General features: G+C 39.1%; 1 protein-coding gene across 1 annotated transcript in view; it reads left to right on the top strand.

Moving 5' to 3' along the window:
• The window catches only part of Sobp (sine oculis binding protein homolog), a gene marked incomplete at its 5' end in the record, with an annotated part of 153,542 nt that overhangs the window by 14,924 nt on the left and 112,500 nt on the right, over positions 1-26,118 (top strand). The window contains 1 exon segment of the mRNA XM_013510791.1: positions 22,894-23,045. Coding sequence (XP_013366245.1) covers positions 22,894-23,045 — 152 coding nt within the window.

Consider the following 26,118-nt stretch of genomic DNA (forward strand, 5'->3'; position numbering starts at 1 on the left):
ATGTCTATCATACCTCCTAGTTTAAATTAACTCTTTCAGGTTTTACCCTAGTGAAACAATGTGGTGCTTGCACATGCAGGTCTGATTTATTTCACTTAGGAGTTTCGTCTCTAGTTGTGACCATTTACCTATAAAGGCCTTGAGTTTGTCTTTCTTCGTAGCTGAATAATATTCCATTATATAAAAGTACCACAATTTTCTTATCCAATCCTCGGTGGATGGACATTTGGGTTGCTTCCACAATTTAGCAATTACAAACTAGCACATGTATTATTTAAAGTATTATTGCTATAGTAGGAAAATTCTCTTATCTACTACTCTTAGTCTATAAACTTTTAATTGACTGCAAACTTTTTCTCCCACCAGCTTCTCTGAAGTCACCAATTAAGAAAAGGATTAAATAGTCTTTTAAAAAGAAGATGTAAGAAAAAAAGTAACTGGTTGAACTGGGTGGTACATAAGCAGTGCCAGGTCTCTTGGGATTTCTGCAGAAAGGGTAGTTTTGTGAAAGGATAGGTGATAGACATGGTCTTCAACATACCTTTCTTCAAACCCATTCAAGAAACAAGGTAGATTATGCATCATCTCCATAGAGTTCTTTCTAGTTCCTGGAAAGCTGTCTTTCAGAGCTTAAAATATTAGAGGTCTGAATTTCACTTGGGTGAAAATGTAACCAGTGCTTTTATATTTTCAGAAAGTCACATGGCAGTGTTTTAGAACTAGATAGCAGTGGGCTGAGCATTATGATATAGCAAGCCCAGCTACAGATACGTTTCACATACAGCAAGAAGTTAGATAATATTTTACCTGCCTTGCTGTAAAGTGTTGGAATTATGCTAGAATGCTTACTTGCGACGCTGGTTATTTTTCTGTGTATAGATGCTAACAATGATAAATGCTGAGTTACAATAGCAGTGGTTATTGTAATATATTAAAGTTAATGCCTGTGTTTTTATTAGGGAAGATAGGTATTTGGTTATGTTTCCATAAACTGTAAAGAAATTGTAGGTGAAGTTCCTAGGCTTATATTATAGATGCATTTATATTGTATTCTAAGCATTGCTCACATTTCTCTTCATGTTTATGGCCACATTCTCAGGTTGGTCTTCTACATGTTAGCAGTAAGTTGAGATTCTTAGATAGGTCATCAAAATCCACTTACCTGTTACTTGTAATTGTGTTTGTCTACTAATTACTAATATAATTGGTATATTATACAAAGTTTACCTTCATAAGATTCCCTACTTTCCTTTCACGATTGCTTTGTGAGAGAGCAGGACACAGATTTATATCTCAAGCACCAAAGGCACATTTTATTTAGATAGCCAACTGAGGGGGAAAGATGACTTACTTTGTAAATGTTGAGTTCATGTTTCAATGTGTGTTCTGTGGCTTAGGTGAAGGGTGATAATGATGAGGGTATCAATGAGGTATATGGTTAAGTGACAAGAAAATGAGCTCCGGATTGATAAAGATCGGGTTCAGATCTAGGTGTCCACTAGGCAGCTGTGTGAACACGGACAAGTTACATCTGCTGTCCTTTCACTCCCCATCCGTAAAATAGCAGTCACAGTGCTCCTTACAGAGTCATGTCGAGATGAGAAAATCTATGTAAAACACCTAGCGTAGTGCCTGACACACAAAAGCCATTTAGCGAACACCATACCTTTTTTTTTCAATCCTTATTCTGCCCTAGAGTTATCATGCACAGTTTGTGCATAAAAAGGTGTGCATCTGAATGCAAATTTGTCTCTAAGCTTATTTGAGCAAAGCAAACAGCTTTAGAAATTAACATAGTTGAGGCTAACATGAGTTCGCCACGCCAAAAAAAACCTGCCCTGGAGTTTCCTGCTGAGCCTGCCACGTGGAATTCAAGCACACAGCTCCTATTTAACTCTAATTCCACATCAGATCAGGAAATAAATATGCGAAGGGCCAGAGGCCAAAAATTGAGTCTTGGAAGTCTTAGACATAGGAACGCTGAGGAATTAGAAGCCAGAGTAACCAAACACCAGTGGTTTTATGCTGTCTTCCATGGAACTCCAAGGCGCTCATCTGTGGAAAACAAAAAGTAGGGAAGGATGTGTTTAATTTTCTGTATCTGCTCTGCCCTTCATTCTGTCCATCTTGAGGGTTCTAGATGACAACACAGAGACACAGGAAGGTTCTCTGCTTTCTAGGAGCTTGTTTTATCACAGCTACAGGATGCTGCTATTGGTGTAGGAAGGCAGTCATACATAATATATAAGCTAATGGGTGTGGCTCTATTCCAATATAATTTTATTGACAAAAAAGGCAGTGGGCAGGGTTTTGCCTTGGGATCCTAGTATGCTAATGCTTGTGCTAGGGTAAAATAAGCCAAGTCTTATGATAACAGGAAGACGAATTGAGTTTCAGACTATGGACTTGGCAAGGTGTTCTATGTAATATTGTAAAGAGGGAACAAACAGAAACAGCAGGGAAAATAGTGGATTTTTTTTTTTTTTTTTACTGGTTTTCAGGATATGTCGTGAACTCTGGAACACTAGTATTTGATGAATAAATGACATATTGAAATTTTATTGCACAAACGTAAGACAAATGGCTCACTGAGAAGATGTTAATATTTTGTCTGCATTAGTCACAACCTACCTGATCTTGGCCACAGTTTTCTTGATAGTAAAGTGAAGATTCCATTGTTGTTAATTATCCGTGGATAAGTCAAGTCCATATGTGGTTCAAAAGCTTCTGTTCAGTTAATCATTTCAACTCTTCCTTTGCTAAAACTTGTACCAGAATTTTGTTCAAGATAATCAAATTGAGGTACACTCCCTGTCAGTATTTGAGTCATATGTAGGTTAATGTGCATTCCTGAAGAGAACTAATAAGGATCCAATGGCTAGAGGATAATGAACCACTGCTAAAGCCCCTGAATAGATTATAGGTATCCACCTTTCAAGTAAGGAAGATGAGGATGATATGAATCCTCTGGATAACTGTTAGAGTTCAAATTATTCCTGTTGTACTATAAACTTGCTATGTGAAAATACTAATAAGAATGCCTTAGGTTTGCATTACATTCTTTATAGTTTGTGAAACTCACCCATGTTCTTTATTTTATTTAATTTTGTATTTACAGTAACTTTGAGGAATACTATGTCAGATACATTAAATAAAGAATTGAAACTCAAACAAGTTACGTAGCTTTCTTAAGGTCCTGTGGCTTCTAACCACTTAAGCCAAGACTATTACTAGGTCTTCTGGCTCCTAGTTCAATGAATATTCTTTTTAATACAAGTTGCTTTTTCAGCCTGTTCAACAAAATTTCACTAGACCATCTCAGAATAATAATGCTTTTTCATGTACTGCTTCTGGACATCCCAGTGACAGGATATATAGTTTCTTCCTTCAAAAGGCTATTTTGAAAGTCCACATCTTTTGGGGAGGCTTCTCTAAGTCTGAGACTCTGTCGGTCTATGGGCCTGATGGCCTAGTAAGGGTAATATCCTAGCTGGGTTTTCAAGGGTTTGCCAATATGAGGCAGTCACTTCTCTTTTGGGGTACCAGAGTGTACTATCTGGCCAGACGCTGGTTCCCAGCAGTGTTTCATGTGCTCGGGCAGACTCACCACTGGGCCCAGTCCATGTTTTGGCAGCCAGTGGGCCCTGTGGAATACTTGTGATTGGGAACACAGTGACACCACATTTGCTTGGATTTCCATTCCTATTGCACAGCTGCGTAAAGAGGAGTGGGCGTAGCTTACTTCTGGGCTCGGGGAACTGTTCTTCTGGCCCTGTCCCCCTTTCCTCTGGAGAAGGAGAGCTTGTTGTCTTTTGATGATCATCACAGTATTGACCTTGCTATGGCCTCACATGTTTGTGTCCATCTTCCAAGGCTAACCTGCCCTTCCCCTCTCAGAAAGAGCCTCTGGCCCCTGGTGTACCGTTTGTGACATCACAGGCGTTACTATGGTAATAGACTTGTTATAAACACAGGATAATAGCTCTGATTTTGCTTTCTTTTTTTTCCCCCGTGCAGTGAAGGGAATCACCACCACAATCCTTAAATAATAATTACAGACTTCTCTGCAGACTCTAGGAAGTGAGCAGAATGGGGCTGTAGAGCAGTCATTTAAAAATCTGGTATAAGAATATTAGAAAATAGTAAAAAGCATTAACCACCTCTATCTTTTTATGCAAACATGCCTTCATGCTCTTAGTTTGAACAAATATGAAAACCTCTTTCTTCGCTAATTAAAAAAATCATGTTATGAACATAACCTGGAGTGGCAAAAAAAAATCAGCAAGAGTTTTGAAAACATTACTCAAGTTAATTGTCGCTTTGCTGTATTTCTCATGGTAGAGACTTTGATGTGCTCTCAATCCCTTTGGGACTTCATTTAAAAAGGGTTGTACCCAGGAAGGGCTTTGGCGTGGGTGGCAGGAATTGTGCTACAGTGAGTCTCCAGGAAAGCATGTGTCCCTGCCTCACTTCCCCCAGGTTTGATAACTGAAGGAAAGCCCAGAGTGCATTTTTGGATAAAATTTTTTTTACAAAGACTTTCTAATGGTCTTTACTGCTTTACAGGTATGGTAGCGCTTGGCTTTACTGACTGGACCTCAGACTTCTACAGAGTTTGGGCAGGCTTAGGTCTCTATACCTTGTCAACCTTTGGTCAAAGGGATCAGGGACAAACTGTGACACAGCTGGCACCTAAAGCAGGAGATTTTTCTTCTAGTCTTAGGCTTGCTACATGATAACATTTTGCTCCCAAGAATTTATTTATTTATTTATTTGGTTTTATTTAGACAGAGTCTCGCTTTGTAACCAGGGCTGGCCTTGCACTTGAGCCATCCTCCTGCCTCAGCCTCCTGAGTGCTGGATTGCAGGCATGCGTCAGCTTACTCCAGAGAATTAAAAAAAATGCCTATTGGTATAATTATTTTTGTTTATAAGGAAAGATAAAGCAAATTTTTGTAGTGTGAGCTTCACGGCTGCAGGAAATACTGTGTATCTAGGAAATCACATTGTAGATTGGAATCTTTTGACAGGTTTTCCCAGAGGATTAAAACTTGCCTATTCTGAGTCCAGAATCCCTGTAAATCCCTGCATACTTTAAAATGAAATGAAATGTGAAAAAAAAGATGGAACAATGCATTTATGTGGCAGCTTTGAATAAAATAGCTTCTACTTCAGGTGATAAAGTGCCCTTATTCACATTACCCACTATGTTCCCAAGGGTGGGGTAGAAGTTGGGTTCTTCCACACAGCATGCTCAGGTTTGTGTGAATGAAGATGAGGCCAGTTTCCTAAGATTATCTTGATTTCCTCTGTGCAGAAATATCTTGCCTTTCTTTGAAAACAACGACCATTTCCTGTCCCCCAGGATGGTTTGCATTCAGTGAGCTTTCCCAATTTATGTTCCAGCATAGTCATGGAAATCTGATATATTTTTTCAGGCAAATCCTGAAATTCCTAAGAGGTTATAAGAACTGGGCTCCAAGGAACCATTAGCTTAACTGAGAATATGGAAACACCCACATGATCTGCTAAGCCTGTGTGTGTCGCTGAGTGACCCCCAGTTAATAAGCATGTTACTTTTTGGCTCTTATAATTCGTACATGGAGTTGTTTCTTGCAGGAAAGTACGAATCAGAATGTGGTTTGCATTATGGTCATTATTTATTTTATCTGTTATTCAATATTCTTGGGGCTTGCATGTGAATGATGTATTCCAAATAGCCATTGAGAAAACAGGATTTAATCAAAATTGCTTTGGTGTTTATTCGTCCAACTCTTAAAATATGATTATTAAATAAAATTACTTAGCATTAATGGGATTTGGATGACTTACTTTTGTATACTACATACATTTCTCATAAAAAGAAAAAGAGAAAAAAAAAAGAAAAGGAGGTTCACTGAACTCTCAGTTTTCCAAGTCACTTAGGATAGGGATAGGAGGAATTTGAATGACAGGAATAGGAATAGTGAATAACATGGAATAGTCTCAGCATGCTTAATAATTTTTCAACTATCATTATGGACTAGGCATTGTTACTAGGTCATTATTTAATTTTCATAGCAGCTTCATGAGGATACTGTTATTAACCCTGTCTTGCAGATAAGGAAACTGAGACACAGAGCAATGAAGCAGCTTGCCTAAGATCATATAGGTAATAAATGGCAGAGTTAATACTTGAACCTACACATTATGTTTCCCTTTTCATAACCACTGGCTTATCTAAAACACAGTCAGTTTTTCAGTCCATTAAGTATTTACTGAGCTCCTTAAATTATACTAGCAGTACAAACATGTACCACCATCCCTGACTACCAACAGCTTACAGTATAGTTGGCATACAATCAAAGTATTATTCCAGTTTGACTTTGGAATGTCTGATATAATCTCATGTGCATTTGCAGAGTGTATGGTAGGAATACAATGGTTGTTAAAATAGGGCAACAGGAAATTTCTAGGCAGATCATCAATATGTATATATCTATATATCTATATATATACCAGGTAGCATTTATATATAATTTATAAATATTAATAAAGCAAAAATAAATTTATATATTATATATATAAGGTACCATTTCTCCTTATATGTATGTGGAGAAATGGTACCTAAAAACATGCTGTAGGCCAGAAGATAATTATTTAAAATTAAATGTGATAAAAGAACCAAAATTAAACCTAAAAATGTTAGCTATTATGAAATAAGTCCTGTTTTATCTCTATATAATCAAAAGTTTTTTGAAAAATGTAAGGCAAACTTTAATGTGCGTGATCATTGTTAATTCTAGAAGGAATGTATACTTTAACTTCAGAGGAATAACCAGGAGACCTGTGAATGTTGTTAATGCCAACTCTGCCATTTGTTGCTCATGTATTCTTAGATAAGTCACCGAGCCTCTCTGATACTTAGTTTCTTTGTCTGCAAAGTGATATAGTTAGCTTAGGCAAGCTGTAATTTCCCTACATTTCTAAAATCTTGATTTTGTAGCTTGTGTGGTTAATTTCTTACATGATTTTGTTATTTGAAAAGACATATTTTAATATGCATTTATACATACTTGTTCATTGAACAGATTTAAAGCATACTTCCTTATGTGTGCATATACAGCAGTCAAAAGTCTGATCAAAGATTTATGCCACTTGGGCAACTTCTAATGACTGTTGAAATAATAGATATTTTTAAAAAGTACTAGAAAGTATGTAATTTGAGTAAGTAAAAAGACTATGTTATCCATATGTTATTAAGCTTAATCACTTACACAGAAGTAGTGATCACTGGAAGTAATATCTAAATTTTCTGCAAAAGAGAAGTCACTTTATATTTAATCCAACTTACCAAATCAGGGACAAGAAGAAATAGAAAACCTAAGTAGTCCTATGTCCACTAAAGAAATCAAATGATTAAATCATTTCTACAAAGAATACTTTAGACCTAAATGGCTTCAATAGTAAATCTATATTTCAAAGAAAAAATAAAACTAAACTTAAGAGAAGCTCTCCTAGAGAATTGAAAAAGAAGAAACACTTTCACACATTTTATTATTTAGGAATGAGTTTGATTACATTACATGCCAAAGGAAGTAATTTAAAGGAAATGATAATTTAATAGAGTTGAGTTCGTTAAATGATTCGGTGTCATTGTTCATCATGGACATTGTTGTAAAAATCCTGAACAAACCGAAGTCAGTGATATATGCAAAAAGAATAAATCATAAATGATTTATATTTTTTTTCTAGGAATACAGGTTGGCTTGGGCAAAATTATAAAATTCAGTCAATGTATTTAGCTACATTTACAGAAAAAGTAAAACTTCATACCATCTTCTTAAAGGAACCCAGCAGGCTTAATTTGTTGTGAGGGCTTTCCCTTTGGGTTGTAGATGACTTCTGTCTTGCTATGTCATCATGTGTTTGACAGAGCACAAACTGCCTGCTGCCTCTTACTGTAAGTCCACTAAGCCAGTCACGAGAGCCCCACCTGCATAACCTCATCCAACCTTCCCCAAAGCTCATTTCCAACACCGTCACACCAGGGATTAGGGCTTTCACACACGAATTTTGGAGGGCACAAATGTTTAGTAGAGAACAGCAAAGATGACTCTGTAGAACCATGAGGAAAGGAAAATCTTTTTAATCAATGTGCTTATGGGAAAAATGTTAATATTCTACCTCACATCATTCCAGAAAAATCAGTTCTTGATGGATTGCTGTTACTGATGTGTGATAAATTAAAATATAGAGCTTCTGAAAGAGAGCCTAAAATGTTTTCATGATTTGAATTGGCCAATAGTTTTTTATTTTATTTTATTTTATTTTACTTTTGGGCTTTTTTGGAGACAAGGTCTTACTATATAGTGCAGGCTAGCCTTGAATTCACTTAAGTGGCCCAAGCTGGCCTTGAACTGTCAGCAGTCTTCCTGCCTCAGCCTCCCAAGTGCTGGGTGTGTGCACTCAGCACAGCCAATACTTTTAAAAATCATGCACAAAAACACTTATATTAAAGAAAAAAGTTGATTAGATGCTATTGAAATGAAGGATTTCTGTTGCATAAAGAAATCTTGCAAAAGTGTAAAGAGGAAAATTACTGAATGGGGACAATGTTTATAATGCGTGTCCCAACAAAAGATTCATTTAAAAATATATCAAGAACTTTTATAAAGAAAAAAGAAAAAGAAAACTGCCCAATAGGAAAATGAGTAAAATAGTGTAAAAAAAGCACTTTACCAAGGAAAATGCTCTAGCAGTTAAAAAAACATGTTAAAAGTTGTTCAATCTTACTAGTCACTAGGAGCATAAAACTTAAAATCATACTGAGATAAAACAGCTCATACACATTAGAATGGCTAAAATGAAAAAGACAAACCAAGTGTTGAGGAGGATATGAAGCAACTGGAGTTCTTTTTTTTTTTTTTGATTTTTCTCCGGTACCGGGAACCGAACTCACGGCCTTGCGCATGCAAGGCAGGCGCTTTTTGCCGCTGAGCTAAATCCCCAGCCCCGCAACTGGAGTTCTTATGTAGCCGATGAGAATATAAACTAATCCAAACAGTCTTGAAAGGTGGTCAGAAGTACCTATTCATGCTAAATATACATATATCCTAATATCTGATAATTGCATGTTGCATATGTACTCAAACCAAATGTGTTTAGAAGCCAAAGACATAGGATAATATTTTCTACCATTTATTCATAAGAACTAGAAACTGGAAGCAACCCAAATGTTCATAGTTAACATGGGCTCCTAGAGGTTCCTCAGATAGGCTTAGGTGGATGAGTGTGGGCCTTGAAGTGGGTTGTGAAATCATGTGTATGTCATTTATGCGTAAATTAAGGAGAGCTGGTCCCTGTTTTGGAAAAAGATTTTTTTTTTTTTTGGTTTTTTTCCAGTACTGGGAATTGAACTCATGACCTCATGCTTGCCGGGCAGGCGCTGTGCCACTGAGCTAAATCCCCAGCCCCCTGCAAAAAGATTCTTGTCTTAAAGAATGTTAAAACTCCTTAACGTAGAGAACTGGATCTCCATAGTTAAAATTTGTTTAACTCCCTATAATTTAAGCAACTAAGTCCTAAAATGTAATTTTAACATGTTTATCTTATATCTAGTCTGTTCATAGCTACCTCAAATCAAGTAGAATATTTAAAATCTCAACATTCCTTATTACTTAGGAATTATCATCTAGCTAAATACAAGCAAATCATGGTGGAACCTAAAATTAAGTTATAGGCATAAGGCATAAATATCCCTGATGGTAGTCCACTTGATAGTCGCTTTTGGTATGAAGCAAAGTGGAGAGAGATTAAGATACGGGATGAGTGACAAAGGCAGAGTACATATTTCTGTAGCCATGTTTCTTATCAAGGGGTAAATGTGTACTCCCCCTTTCCCCTGAGAACATTGGCAATGGTATCTGGAAACATTCTGGTTATCATTTGGGTTGTCACAGTGAAAGTAGGAGTTACTGGTATCCAGTGGATGGAGTTCAGGAGTGTTGCTAAACACTTATGATGCATACAACAAGTGACAGCTAATTATTGAGCTGAAACTGTCAGTACTGCTCTAGAATGATGGCAGTTACATCTCTTACTCCAGGTAGTGTTTTGACCAGCATGGGGATGCGCATTTGGAAAGGGCCATGTCTCATTCCTGTGGTGAATGTGTGTAGCTCCTTGCTGTGGGACTTTACTGATGTGGCACACCATGTGGCTCTTTTGGCTGTCACTGGTACATGTGCAAACTGAAGTGTAGGGGAATTAACACGTTAGATCAGTGGGGAATAGGTGCTGATGAAGACTTCTTCCTTCTTTGTCTCCTGGGTAGGTAATTATGAAATGTATTTAATAAACTCCAAAGAATTACCTGGGTGACTGAACGCTAACCTCCCTCAAATTAATACCATCCTTCTTCAGGCTCTTTCTCCTCCAGAGGTTCGTGTCCCTCACTCCTACTTCCTGGCATCACGTGCTTAAAAGCCACCTGCATACAAGCCTTTGTCTCAGATTCTGTTTTCTGGGACACTTAGGATAAAAATATCATGTGTGTGGAAGTCCATACAGAAAGACCAGAAGTTAAGGGAACAGAATTCCAAAAGTTAGAATCTTATGAATATTTATCTTTTCCCTTTAAAGTTCAGCATAAATATACAATAAAAGAGTAAAAAGAGAGTACCAGATTCTTGGCAGTGCAAATATTGCAGTGCTCAGAAAGGGTCATTTCTAAAATTATCCCATCATCCGAAGAATTTCCTAAACTTCTTTTGGTAAAGGTAAGAGCAACAGTAGTGGCCACACAGAGCAGAAAAAATGAATAAATTAAGTCAAGGATTCGAGAACAAGAGGAAAGGAAAAGGAATAGTCTTTATCTGTGCTCTATTAAGTGAATCTTATTATTTTCAGAAAGTTAGAATCCTAGCATTTTATTTAAAAGGAAGCTAGGGCTGCACCTGGTTTGATGTACATTGAGTAAAATGAGGTCTGCAGAGGCTAAGTGACCTTCTCAAGGTCACTTGCATTCATGGTCGAAGCAAGGCCAGAATTTACTTTTGAAGTGAGAGCACCATGTAATCCTGGATTACAAGTCACAAACCTCTGTGATTCTGGAGACAGCCTGAAACTTCTCTTGGCATTATCTAAACTCTTTTGGGTGCTATGACCTTGCTAGGATACTACTTTCAGGATAACCTGCCTCAGGCCACCAAGAAGCTAATGTCAGCTGTGTCTTCCCTTGCATGTCAGAGAGTGGCTGTGTTTCTGAGATTTCTTGTTATTCTAGGGACATTCCCAGTGCTGACTTCTCAAAGTTACTGTTAAATTCAGAAGATTTAGTTTGTGGACTTGGCCAAGGAGAGTGGAAATAATTATCCCATTCTGTTCTGGATGGTGTTTCTCTCTAAGGCAACTTTGTTCTGAGTGATTACCAAAGTTCATGCCCTATGTTCGTTCTTCTGTGCCGCCCTGAGTAGCCAGCCACCCATCCAAAAGCAGTAGGAATTCTGCTTTTCCTTTTCCTTAGAGTGATGCCCGGGTCAGACATTTCATTCTGGTGAATGGAATAGACATGGTTCTTTTCTTACCTGGCTTCTAGTCCAGTGGTGGAGGCAGGCATTAAACAAAAACAAAACCTGAAACAACTCAGCATAGTCCGAGGGTTATTAAGTTCAGACTGTGTGGGATCTAATCAGGTTTGGAGTCAGGGAAGATCTTCCTAGGATGAGGTTTAAGATAAAGTAGAAAGGGATTTGGGGATTGTCTTTGTTACTTTTCTCATTACAATGACAAAATACCTGACACACAAGGTTAGAGGAGGAAAGGTTTATTATAGCTCAGTTTGTAGAGGTTTCAGTTCATAACTGGCTGGCAGTGTGGTGTGGCAGAGGGGCATCACAAAGGAAAAACCGTCTGTAGCAGGCAGAGGATGGTAAAACAGAAGGCAGCAAGCAGTGAGGTAGTGAAACAGTAAGCAACAAACGACAAGCGAACACACCAGCCCTCTTTCTTTCCCTTATATTCTGTCCGGGTTACAAACCCGTAGTGCTGGTAGCATTCACAACCAGGGCGGGCTTTCCATCATCCACTCCCAGAGCTATGCCAAACCAATCAGTGGACCCATTTAGTAGTAACACACTCTTGCTACCAGCGTCACATGCTTAATCCCAGCATCACATACCCTAAATCCAGCCACCTCTGAAAAGCTCCACCTGTAACCACATGAAGCTTTGGGGTGAGGGTGGGGAGACATCTAGATTTCAAGCCATAACAGGGATGGGTGGGTGAGGAAGCAGCATCTATAAAGCTCAGAGTAAGAAGGTAAGAGGCTCAAGGAAATGCAAGAAGCTAGCGCCCAGAGTGCAGACAGGATGAGAGACTGGTCTGGTTACGGGAGCCATGGAGACCATGCCGAGGAGATCATAGAAACATTTTTTTGGAGACATTTGTTTTTGGAGGGTAATGGATGCCAATAAAGGGTTTTGAGCAGTGAGACTAGTGATCAGATTTATGTTTAGAATTTATGTTTAGTTTTCCCTGAATGCAAAATGAAGTGAATAGACTGACCAGGAGTGCACTAGGAGGTTACCTGCAGTGTGAGCAACAGAAATTGGTGGCTTCACTGGGATGGAGAATAATAAACTTCATGAGAGCACAGTTCTGGAACAGTGCCTGGCACATAAGTTGAGTTGGTAAATATTTATTGGATGATTGACTGAATGAATGGGCATATTATAAAGAATGTTTAGGAAGTCCTGGTGATTATTCAGAATATGGGAAGTGAGAGAGAGGAAAGAGGCAGGAAAAATGCCACATTTCTGCCAAAGGTAAGTGGGTGGGTGGCAGGATCAGGTGCTGAGGTGGGACACGTGGTAAGGGGGGCTGGTTATGAGAAGGGGTGTATGTGTGTAGCTTTGGACTTCACATGCTGTCTGGGAGGCAGTTGGACATAGCAGCTCATGAGCTAATTAGGTAAATTATCTTGTTAACAATGGTTAACAGCTCATTTGGTGCTTTTAACATTTTTCTTGTTCTGATCCTATATAAAGCAGTTTGACCCTTCAGTGCTAGTACGCTGCCATTTGTATTTCTTTGGAGATAGTGTCTCTCGAGGTGGGACAGGAGCTCAGAATAGCTTTTCTAGCAGCAAAGGACTTGCTGGTACACCTTTTCACTTGCTTCCCTGTCCTAATCATGTGCATTTGTGGACGAGGTGCTCAGTGGGATTCAGCCATGTAGGGGAGAGAAGTTCAGTAGAGAAAAATAACCGTGATTGTGGCACCGCTGTCCCAAGCATCTTAGATTGGCGTGAGGATCAGATCCAAGGCTCAGGGATGGAGGACAAGATTTATCTTAGCTCTTTGTCTATGGTAGTCGCCCAGTGAATATTAATTGTTCCATCTTTTAAGAGAAGTATTACTTTTCTTTGCCTTACTGTGTTCTGCCATTTTCTCTCTTACTGCCTGTGAAATAAGTGCTCTGTATTTGGTCCATGGAGCAGACACCATGGGACTTTGTGACCATGGTTCCCTTTGGTTAGACTGGTGAACCAGTAGGTGTTGGTCAGTGTGTCCAGCATTGGCCATCAGGCTGTCTTTCTGCCAAATGCAGACAAAGGAGACTCCTGGCAATTGAGGATCCAGTTTTGGGCAATAGAGGAGAACCTCCCTAATAACCAGTGACCCACATGGAAGGGCGTCTGCCTCAGTGCTAATGTAGGGCAGTGGAGCAGCACACCCCAGGAGGCTTCCTTCTAAGAGGTTCAGTCTGGGAAATTTTCTGTGAACAGTTGTGAAATTTGCACACTCTTTCTCCTTCTTAAAGATTCATAATTACACACTGCTAGAACCAAATTGTTGCTTAACTTTTTTAGTCTTGTCTTTTCCATATGTTTTTAACCACAGAAGTCTTTCTTTAAAAAAAAAAACAACATATACACACAACAGCTAGTTAGATACTCATCTCCTGAAGATTGGTGTTTTGTGGAATGTGCTTTGGGAAATGGTCCGTAAAGGACTCTGGGTTTTCTTCACTTTGAAGTTCTACCTTTTCCCTTTCCTATTTAAATTTCTGAGTCAGAAAGACTCTGCAGCAAATACTGAGAAACAGAGGCCACAAGAAGAAGCCCAGTCACTGGCAAACAAGAGCAATTATGGTGAGATATTCAAATTAATGTCAGGGAGCCAGAGCCTTAGTGCCTAGACTTTGTGGAGGAGGAAAGGGGTTCTGTTGTGTGCAGGGGGAGAGAGCAGGGAGGAGAAGGGAAGTAAATTATTGAGATACAATATGTAAATGTACCTGTCTCCCAGTAGGAATATAATTGTTCTGTATCTCAAAAGTATACCACCAATAAAAAAAAAAAAAATCCAAGTTCAGAATAGTAGTCGAGAGAGCAATGCAGATTCAATATCCCTTACCAGGAATTCTTGGACCAAAAACTATTTCATAATGTTTTCATATTCTGGGATATTTACATATGCATGATAAGATATCATGGGCCTGGGACCCAAGCCTGAAGATAAAGTTTATTTGTGCTTGGTATGCACCTTACAGCCTAAATGTAATTTTACACAGTAATTTTAGTTCACCTGTGTTTTGACTGGGGCCTCTCAGGGCACTTTCATTTGTGGTGTCATGCTGGCCCTCAGGAAGTGTTATTTTTTGCAGCATTTGGATTTCATATTTTCAGATTAGGGATGCTCAACCGATACTATTTGTGACTTCATGGTCTCCTTTTATTTTCCTTCCTGGTTTGAGTGCTGTGAAAATAAGTGCAAAGGGACACTGGATGGAAAGCAACTTCATTTTGTTTGAATTTGATTCCAGAGTCAATCTGCACAAGGAACTCTTGACTTTTCTTTGGTCTGCTTTGACTAGAAACACAGGAAGATGAAGTCTCTATAATTCAGATTATTTCTGGGTCAGTTCCATCCCTCTGTTTTGGTCATTGTTTTAGTTTCGCTGTTAAATCTGTCCTCTTCGTTTCCACGGTAGGTTCAGGACTTCATCCCCTCCCCTCTGCGTTCGTCTGTCTGCTTGCTAGTTCCTTCAGCATGGTCCAAACACCGCCGTGTGCAGGGCACTGAACTCGCGAAGGTGAATGAAGCACAGACCCTGCTCTCACACTGGTTCCGGGGCTTTTAGATACGGAAGCAGATTACAGTGTTTTGAATGCTGATTCACCCTGCTGGAGTAATATTCAACACATCTCTGATCCTGTCATGTTCTCCCTAGAAACATTCAGGAGCTTCTTGTCACCTGTGGAATAAAGGTGAACCTCCTCCGTCTCCCCAGCAAAGTGCCACTACTTTGGTCCCATTAGCACAGGTCTCCGGCTTTTCCTTTCACTCATTCTTGGCTGGCTGGGTGTCTTCAGGATTCTGCCCACCTCCTGCCTGTCTGTCACTCCCTGGCTCTTGCTTTTTGTAGTTTCCTCTGTCCTTTCTCTCCTTTTCTTGAATTTCTTCCACCTCCAGACTTTCAAGACTCAATTCAAATGCTGTACTCTCTCCACCATCTCCAGCAGCTCCCGCAGCTTTTCCCATTGCCCTGTCTCTGTCACACCTGGAGCCACACACCTTTCTTTTAGCTCATGAGCAGGGCCGTGTCCTGTTCACCCTAGCATCCTTGCCTGGTTACCTAACAAAGGAAACTGCACATAAATATTTATTTCTGGAATCACATCTGATCTGTTTACTCATTTAGCTAGCTCTACATAGAATACATATGTAAATAATTTTAAGTTGACTAGAAAAGTTCAAATAGAAAACTGAAATTTAATTTTAAAATTCTGTCACTTTTTTTTTTTGGTACTTGGAATTGAACTCAGCACCTTGTGCTTGCCAGGCAGGCATTTTTGCCACTGAGCTATATTCTTGGCCCAATTCTGTCACTTTTAAATAATTTGTGTTTATTTCTCTGTCTTATTGGAATGAAATTTTAGTTTATGTATAGAGATTAGATTTTATTTTGGGGTTAAGTACTATTCAGAGGTGTGTGTACTATTTAAATTTTTAAAATGACTTAAAATCTACTTTCAAAAGAAAATTAGGGATATTTTAGGTACTACAAAGATTCGTATGGTTGTAAGGACTTCTATCATTTAATTGCATATAACCCTTTTAATATGAAATATGTTCAACAAAATATTATTAATTCAGACCCCACTACTTAGGGATTTTTGGTTATTCTGTTACCAAGGAGGCAGACATTTTTAGTTGTTATTTTGATACTTGTTAAAGAGCAAGCTGGACAGACCCTTAGGAAGATCCACCCCTGTGTGGATTGTTAATGTAATAGTTACAAAGAGTTCCCATCTATTAATTACAGAATATCTGGCAGTACAGTGATATATTTGGTAACATCTTGTCAACTATTAATTCAAGTTAAGTAATTTTTATTTGTTTGTTTGTTTTTTCGGTACTGGGAATTGAACTCACGACTTCGCCCTTGCGAGGCAGGGGCTTGCGCCACTGAGCTATATCCCCAGCCCCCTAAGTTAAGTAATTTTTTAAAAAAGAACTGTAAGGCTTTTATTACTTCAAATGGTTTCGCTCTTAATCTGAGTGAAATTTAACTAGGATCAGGTTGTTTCTTATATTCAAGGACAGTGGAGAGGTATGGTTGAAGAGACTGGTGCCCGGTTACCAGGCCTTGCCAGGCTGTGTACAGCTGACGCTTGTCCTTTGCTTGCAGCTGAAATTGCCAGTAATTCTAAGGAAGCCTCATTTACATAAAGAAAGTGCTACTTTCTCCAGTTTGAGCTTCATGATATCTATAGTTAGGGTGGGCGTTGATAATCCTTGAGCAACTTGCCCACATCGCCAAACCAGAATGGGCAGTACTAGTACAGTACATTCAGTGTCTCTGTCTCCATCTCTCTGCCTTTCGAGTAGTAGCGACTTAGATTTGCAAAGCAGTACACATCTGCTACCTCATTTGCTTTAAAAAATCACCCCCTTGAGACTGGCATACGTGGATCTGCCTGTTGCTTTTCTTTCCTAGCAATCCCTAGCAATAAGCCGTTTTTCCACACCTGCTGTGCTTTATATTCATACTGAAAAGACACTGTGAGGGTGGTTAACATGGGGCTGCATGGGATCTTTTTTCTGTCCACTCTATCTTCATTTGGCTGCCCTCAGCATGCCCTGGCTGTGGGGAATAGTGACCAAAGGCTTCCCATGCCCCTCCACCTTTCTCGCTGGAGCCCTATCTCAGCACTTCTCCCATTCTCCGCAAGAACTTGGCCTTCAGAAAGAACTACTCATTCTAAAATAAAAGCCATTACTTTCAAATATGCATTGACCTCCTTGCTTCTGGTAAATTTGTATTTTATCAGGAAATCAGAAACATTTATTCAAAGAAATGATCCCCTAATGGCACAATTCAGTCTTGGCAGCTGAGGGATAATTGTTTGAAGGTAGGATATTCTTATTGCACCCTTGAAGCTACTGATGTAGGTGGTCCCCTACTTCACCCACATGGAAAGTTAATCTTATCTGCGGCCTACTGAGATTCCTCTTCCTTAAAAAAGAGAAGGCTGGCAAGTGAATTGCCAGTCTGTGGTTAGACTGCTTCTTGAGATCAGGTATTACCGATTCTGTGTAATTGTTTGGTATTTAAGTAGCACTTGCTGGTCCTAGGTCAGATGAACTGTTTGCAGCAGATCCATGTCTCACAGTCATGGAGAAGTGAAGGCTTCCACCGTGGGTCTTTCACTTATTTTTTAAAAAATCTGTCAGTAAATAGTGAGTAACACTTCAACTGTCTCCTCAAAGATGTTTTGACCTTTTTTATTTTGTTTTCTTTGCCTACTGGCATGTCACCGAGCAGTGTGCTTTGTGGGTATCAGAATCTGTGACAGCTCTTCGTCCTCTTTGTGGAAGAAAGTCTGTGTGGATGGTGTGTAATCTCATATGCTTAGAAAAGGAGTGGGCTCAGAATCAGACAACCTGGTCTCATCTATGTGACTGCTGCATGAGTTGGAGCCAGTTAACCTGCAACTCACTTTCCCCACTGTAGAGTGGTTGTTGATGGGTGTCATTAAGATTAAGCGATGTTGGATGATGCTAAAATTTACTGTGCTTGGCACTTACTAAGTACTGAGTAACGGCTAGCTATGAGTATTTGCCTTTCGATTCAGTGGCCCAATTTTCCCCCGCTGTCTTTTTCTGTTCACTTTTAGAACACAGAGAATTGTGTACAGAAACTCCTGGAGGAATCTTAGAGACTTTTAATTTGTAGTGTCTTGAAGTATTTGGAATTGGATTATTCCAAACAGGAATTTCTTTTTTTGCAGAAGAACTACAGAGAAGGCAAACTATAACCCCAGTTTCTTGCCTGCCTTCCAAGCCATGTCTTTATTCTATTTTTAACAATTATTTATTTAAATTTTCTGTAGTGCAGGGAATTGGATCCAGCACCTTGCACATACTGGGTGAGCACTCTGCCACTGGGCTACACTCGTAGGCCCTTTATTCTGCTTTTAAATTTAGTTGCTCCAACAAATAGATTTGACAGAGTGCCGCCCAGGTCATACTTTCATTTCATGTGTTCATGTGGAGAATACATCGAAGTCTCCTCCGACTGCTTTGTAATTTGCCTTAAATTTAATTCCCTTAAAATGAATCACTGGATGTGTGCATTGTAGGAACTGCTGGAAGAGATAAATATCACCAGAAAATACTCACAGACTTTTTCCTTATTATTGGACTCGCATGAAAGTTACAATTAAAATTAGAGTTTAACTCCTTGGTGTCTATTAAAGTCCTTCTGACTTTCTCTGGCCTCTGGTCAAGTAAATAGTAGGTATGTTTATAGCTGCAATTCAAATACCTCAAGAAATTCACCAACCAATGAAGAATCTTTATTCTTCAAAGTCACCAGAGAAGGCAAGTTCTGATACAGTTTCAGCAAGGCATCCCAGAAATGCTTGATCTCATACTTCTGTGCACTATAATAAATAAATACAGTTTGATTTCATCTTAGAGTGATTAACCTAAACTTTTCCTTCTGGAATGTAAAGTAGAAAAGTGTTCTATAGCTCTTTGAACATTAGATTGGAAAGAAAATGTCCTAAACATTCTGCTTAATTAAATCCTAAAGAGGTGGTACGAATTTTTCATGATTAATTGAAACATGCATATTTTGACTGATGCATATTTATACAACATCATATGAAGATTTTATTGTGTCATACAAACTGTTCACTCTGGGAATGTGATTTAATGCTGTAAACATTCTGTATTTGCTCTTGTGTTGTTCATTATGAAGAATACCAGTCTAGTGGCTCTGATAATGCAATTATAAAAATCTGCTCTGTGACTCTTTTTCAAGGTAATATCAAGTCTCTGACGGCACAGACCTTTAGCCTAGATAAGAGATGGGAAATTAGGTTATCTCTAGTTTGAAGGAATTTTTAAAAATAAAAATATTTAAAGCAGATCAAGTTAGACAAACTAAATGCTGGGGCTTTCTATTTTGCCAGTGTAAAGCATGAATGTTTCAGGTTGAAAAAAAAGACATAATTGGAATGAATCAATTTTTTTGGCTGTAATTGTTTACCAAAAAAAAGTTCACTTTTTTAGAGGTATAGTCATACTAAGATGGGGCACAATGTCATATCTGGTGGCAGAATTTGAACTGTATTTTAGTTGACAAAACTAATTCAGATAATCACAGTTCTTTTCTAGTTTCTTAAGAATAATGTTAATATCAATGACTTACAAGACTAGAATATCTGACCTATCTGAAAATGTTTTCTTACATTTTTGGAATAACCATTTTGGGATCATTAGCTGTTAACAAATTAGAAGACAAAAAGGAGAAATTTGGTGGAAGTTTTCCAAGGTATTCACCTTTATAAAACAGAATTTTATGAAAAATGGGTGGGAACACTGATTTATTTAACAAGACAGATGCTAATGACAATTCTAAGAGTTTTCCAACTGTCAGATACAAAAGTGCACAATTCTTTCATCTCATCTTTCCACACTGTTGCTTTGCAGAAAGAATGACTTATGAAGCTAATATGTTTTAAAATTCTACATTTTGTTTATTTGTTAGGTCTATGGTAAGAATGCATCCTTCCCTCTCTTTAGGAAATGACAAGTGGGCCTGTCTGGATGATGGAGTAAAGCAGGAGAAAGACCCTGGCGCTGCCTTTGGGCCCCAAGTACCCTCCTCCAGGCCAGGCCCAGGGGCTGGCTAAGCACGGCCTTCTAATAATGTTGCCTTCTACCCTTTTTCTCTCACTTTTAGTTCATTAGAGTTGAAGACCTAGGACTTTAAAATCAAATCTGATGCTTTATTTCTCAATCTAGACTATTTAAGGAAGAAGCTATGAGAGGAACCCAATGGATGTTCCCAAATGGATCCTTGGGAAATTGGTCTCCTCATTAAACTGTGAGGCCAAATGATTTCCTCCTTTAGGAAATGACATGTGTAAGGAAAAACATAAAAAATGTTTTTCCTTACAGTTGTCACCAGAATCAAGGTTATTGCCAGTAGATCCTTTGTGAGAGTGTTCTGCTGAATTATCTTCTTTTTCAGGAATTTAAGACATGAAAGCACTTAATTGATTGGGAAAAATAGAAACTATTAGTGGCAGTTAATTGATGATTGAGCATTACTCTTGAAATGTTACTTCTAAGAAAATTCTGCCTTACTTTAAATTGTAGAGCTTTATTAATTTTTCCTACCATGTAATATCATACCAGCATGTAATACCATGCTGTAGTAGAAATCATATAAAATATAAATAAAAGCTTTTCTTCAAGAGAACAAATTGCTGCATGCAGTAATTATTTTCATTCAAATTATGACTTCATATAAAGGAAGTTATGTTATCAAAAATGTTTGATTAATATAAAAATATTTTTTATACCATCTCATTTGATAATTAACAATAGATCACAGTTTATAATTTGTGAAATAGAAAAGGTCATTAAAATGACAATATTTATTCCACTAAGGTACATAAAGTGCTGCACGTAGTTCTGCGTGATGAGACTCAAGGGGAAAGAAGCCATATCACTGCATTACAAATTAGTTTGCTTCTAATTTTGCAGGCTGATGACCACACTGCCTCAAACCAAATCTTTTCCCTGGAAATGGAATGATTGCATGACAGACTCTATGAACCATGAATATGTCAACAACTCATGGACCAGACCTTGCTTAGCAATTAGTCTTTGGGGGATTTTATTCAGAAATCAGACAACACTATACCAGAGATTGTTGGGACTTTTGTGATTACCATTCATGTCTGGAGCATGAGTCGGGGTTAGTACAAAAAACAAAACCCAAAGCAAACACAAAAATCCAGTTTCATAGAAGAAGAAGAGTTATGGCTAATAGTGCAACCAGGCACACACACACACACACCCACACACCCCCACACACATGCACACACACACAGCTGTGAGGACAGAGAATACTCGAGAGACAGTAGAAGCCCCTACAAGACAGCAAGAAAATATTTCTTAGGTTTTTAAAGTTCCTTTCAGGTGGATGCAGGGGCACACACCTGTAATTCTAGCATTTGGGAGACTGAGGCAGGAGTATAACAAGTTTGAATGCTACCTGGGTACCTTAGTGAGACCCTGTCTCTAAAATAAAACAAAAGAAAATGAAATTGGGCTAAGACATAGCATAGTGGTAGAGTGCCCCTAGGTTCCATCCCCAATACCACACAAAAAAATCTCCTTTTATTCCCCCCAAAGAAGGCCAGAGTTTTCCACTTGAACATTGCCATCCCAATCCCATCCCATACTCCCAGCTTCCCCTTTACCCCTTACTGGTAAGTGAACTCCAGGGCTTTCACAATGAGCTGAGCTACACCTCCTTCCCTGTTTGGTTGTTTTGTTTTTTATTTTGAGACAGGGTCCTTGTTAAGTTGCCCAGGCTGGGCTCAGCCTTCTGCCTCAGGCTCCCACAGTGCTAGGATTACAGGCATGCCACTGCCATGCCCTGCAGCCATCCCAGTTTTTGTCATAATTTCTTCCCACCTTCGCTATGATTTAGTCTATATTAACTGTCTTTAAAAGCTTTTCTTTTTTTAAATCAATAATGGTTGTGATATTGGCTCACTGTGCAAGTTAAATTTGCTTTCTTCTCGTACAAAAGAAAAGAAGTGCAGCAATTTGAATAATAGAAATATTCACATCCTACCTGAAATCACTCAGAGCATCCCATCAGTCCAGCTGAGAATGACCTGACACCACCACTCACATCCCTCCACCCAGGGACCATGGACCACATCACATGCAGAATGTTAGCAGGCCTGAAGCTCCCTGTGGACAGCAGCTCTGGAAAGCTGCCGCGTAGGAAACTGCTTAGTGAGCCAGGCCTGTGTCTTCCCATTGCCAGAATCTGGCCACTCACCACTTTCCTGTCTTTGACTAAACACATGGTTTGAGAATCATCATATTTCAAGAGTAAACAACAGCCCATATCATTTAACAGTAATAGGGAACACACTATGGTAGAATCTGGCTCGACCGTTGAAGTTCAAGCAAGGGCCTTGCTTTTGTAGGTTATCACTCTACAAATTGTCTCACCCAACACGGATCTGGTAGACCTCCAGTAAGACCTTTATAAAAAATGGGTCATTCATTTTACAAGCTTGATCACTTTATTGCAGGGGCTGGTTGAAGTAGGCAGATGGAGACTAGGTTAGAAGTCCTAGGAACTCTTGTAGCTCTGCAATCTTGCTCTGGTTTGAAAGCGAAATGTCTTTAGGAAACGTTAGCCCCCCTTCTCACTGCTGCAAGAGCTGGCCATCCTAGCTGGCCAGAAGATGGGTGAGGCCTGGAAATGAATCACACCTAGGAGGTCTAGCAGGTGCAGGGTGTGTCTAAGTTTGAAGGGATGTTTGCTTCTGATATGAACATTTTTCTTATACTTTTGTTATAGAAGATGATGTGTCAAATGTACAAATAATGTGTGCCTGGTGCCAGAAAGTGGGAATCAAGCGCTATTCCCTGAGTATGGGAAGCGAGGTGAAAAGCTTCTGCAGCGAGAAATGCTTTGCGGCCTGCCGGCGAGCCTACTTCAAGAGGAACAAGGTAAGCGCCGAGGGCGGCCGCGCGCCCCCCTACCCCGCGCGCGCGCATGCGCCTGCAGCCGCTATCCCCACACTGCGCCCTGGCCCTGCTGTACCCCCATTCTTTTGTCTGTCTGTTATCTGTCATGCTTAACCTTTTGGAGTAAGGGACCCCCTTCTAACGTGTAACCTGTTCTTCAGTTCCTCTTGGCTTGGTGTTTGAATTCTGAGAGGGTAAATGAATCTGATGAGGACACCGTGACCACAGTTGGTGTCCTGATGGGAAGTTGGTTTCCTGTAGTAGAGGGCACAGTGTAGGACCCACGAAAGAGGGGTGTTGCGGGGCGGGGTCTACCGAGAGCCGAGCAGCTAGCTGCAGAAGAATGGCTAGAAAACTTCAGTCCACTCAACTCCTGTTCCCAGAGGGGAATATTGCTGTTGCTTTTTACCAAAACTGGACTCACAAACTCTAGTCAAGAAAAGCATCAAGTCTCTCTTGACACTGTGTTAAAATGGATTGATCTTGACAAAAGGAGAAATTACCATTATATAAACCAGCATTGCTTACACAGCCAAGCACTTGTGAGAAGCGTGGTGGATAAACACAGGAACGGCCCTGGTTATAGTTTCTGTTTTGTTTTAAAAGACATACATACTGTCCTCTTAGAATAGTATTAGCCACCACTGATGGGAAATGAAATGCATGGTGACAGTCACACACACACACACACACACACACACACACACACACTTCTTAATCCTTAACTGATATACATAGCATTTTGCACCAAGTACTGAAATTGCTAGTCCTTGATTATTTTTCATTGATCCATAAAGCTTCTTTAATTCATAAATGGTCCACATTTTGCTAAGCATTTCCATAATACAAGATCAAAATCTACCCTTTCTTGAAGCAAACAGTATTTTTTTTTAAATCTAAGATTTGCAGCCCTGAAATGCTAATCATGGCCTCACCGAGTTGCAAGAACCACTGTTGCATCAAATTATCTCCTGCACATTTGGGTCACATTCATTCTGCCAAAAAACACAATGCCTGAAGAATTAGGCTGCAGATTTCAGCAGGGCAGAATTTTAGTAGCAGTCTCTAAGAATTAGACTCATAATCTGCACTGAAAAAGGGAGGCAAGTAAAGAAATTGTTTGGAATTCTTTTGGGATGATCGACAGACGAGTTCACTTTCCCTTGGGAGAGGCCAGTGATGCTCTGGAGGAGGGTGGGAAGGAGGACACATGGGAGACACGTTTTGTTTTAATAAAGGGGGATTAAAATGATCCTCAAAACCCTGGGGCCCTCATTTTGAATACTGAGCACTGGGGTTACAATCCCAGGAGTGGGTCCAGAGCTTTCTTCTTCAAAGCCCAACTTACCACAACAAAATACTTCACATTCCAACTCAGAAGATGGCTACAGAGCAGGCCTCTTTGTATTTTTGTAATTCTGAAGGGTCAAGGGTCTGAACCTTGATGGGCTGTGCGTAGTAAATAAAATCAAGCAAGATACATTTGTTACAACCCGGTGATGTAGTTGCACTTTACAAAGTGACTGTACTTTATAGTAAGCCTTTAAAGAAATACACCAGATACCATTTGGAAAAGGAGTCCAGCTTTAAAAAATCACTATAAAATTTAAAATCAAACTAAATTTAAAGCTTCCACAGTATACATTTTTGAAAAATGGATACTTGCAAGACAGGGTAAGAATGAGGATTTGGAATACTTACAGCAGGTAAAATCAACAGTGGGAGGAGGACCATTTATATTTCACTTCCTTCCAGGAGTAACTGGGGCAGGTCTCTGAACCTCTTGAGAAACCCGAGAGTTGCAGGGATTTGATACTTAGCCAGTGACTTTGTGGGCTAATCCCAGGAACCCATTAGTGTATATACAATACCTGTCTTCTCCGCAGTCTTCACTCTTATTTATGTATTCCAAAGCTCTGCCATACTATGCTTTCTCTTTTTCAAATTGAGAAATAAACTTGTATCACTTGCTTGATTCATTTAACTTTTTTTTTTAAATTTTAAGAGTGTTATTTCTGCAACAATATTATATTGTATTATGACAAACATGTACAGTGGCTGCATTTCTGTGAACTGATAGAATTTTGTGGTCATTTCATTTAGGACTTGGGTTTCCTAATGGATTGAATTAGATACCAGCCTCCATCCTGCCACTTCTAAGAACTGGGGTAGTAAGTCCCAGAGTGTTCCCTTGAAGGCAATAGCGAAAGGCTACTTCTTTTCCTGTATCGTTTAACAAAGGCATTAGGCCTCATTATTAAAGTTGTGAATGTAATCTTAGAAAAATTCTTCTCAATTATACATAACAAGTTTTTTTTTTTTTCTGGCTAAATTCTGTTCTTTAAATATTGAGAAGTATGTGGAAAACAGGGTATGTAATGCATGTAGACTAGAATTTGTCTTAGGTACATTGTAGTTTTTTTAAAAAAAAAACATGCAAAATTAACTGTGCTGTAAATTATGCTTTATAATGACAGCCCATTTTTTGCTGGATAGCATGCTGGGATCTAAAAATGGTGTCTAAGTTGAACCCAAATTGCATGCATATCTTTACAAAGAAAAATCCTAGTAGAAAAGGTAGCTAATTAGGAGCAGTATTCAGCTGACCTCTGTTTTGTGTCTGAGCAACACCTGCATTTATGAATGTAAATTGGACAGCTGTGCCTATGGTCCTGTGCCTTCCTCATCACAAATGCCTGGGTACAGAAGCAGGCATCACTTTCCTGCCGAAAACAAAGGCAAAAATAGCCTAACTCTCAAAATGAAGGCCACCAAAAGTGGACTCTAAATTCCTGCTTCTCAAGCCTTCCTTTCTTCTTTGGGTCTCTGGGTGTGTTGAATGGAGTAGGCTGACAGTCATCTCACAAATACTAGCACTGTGAAATCAGGTGGGATAGAGAGAAGCCAAGTTAACCCTTTAGGACTTGTAAGTTACATTTTTTTTTAACTGAATTTGACATTTCACTTCAATTGAAGTGTTATTTGGATTGCTACAAAGTATATACACCTTTTACAAACTACTTCTGCTTAACACTGCTGGGAAAGGGTGGTGAAT

Source organism: Chinchilla lanigera, unplaced genomic scaffold (assembly GCF_000276665.1).
Source record: "Chinchilla lanigera isolate Chin_1 unplaced genomic scaffold, ChiLan1.0 scaffold00010, whole genome shotgun sequence".
Lineage (NCBI taxonomy): Eukaryota > Metazoa > Chordata > Mammalia > Rodentia > Chinchillidae > Chinchilla > Chinchilla lanigera.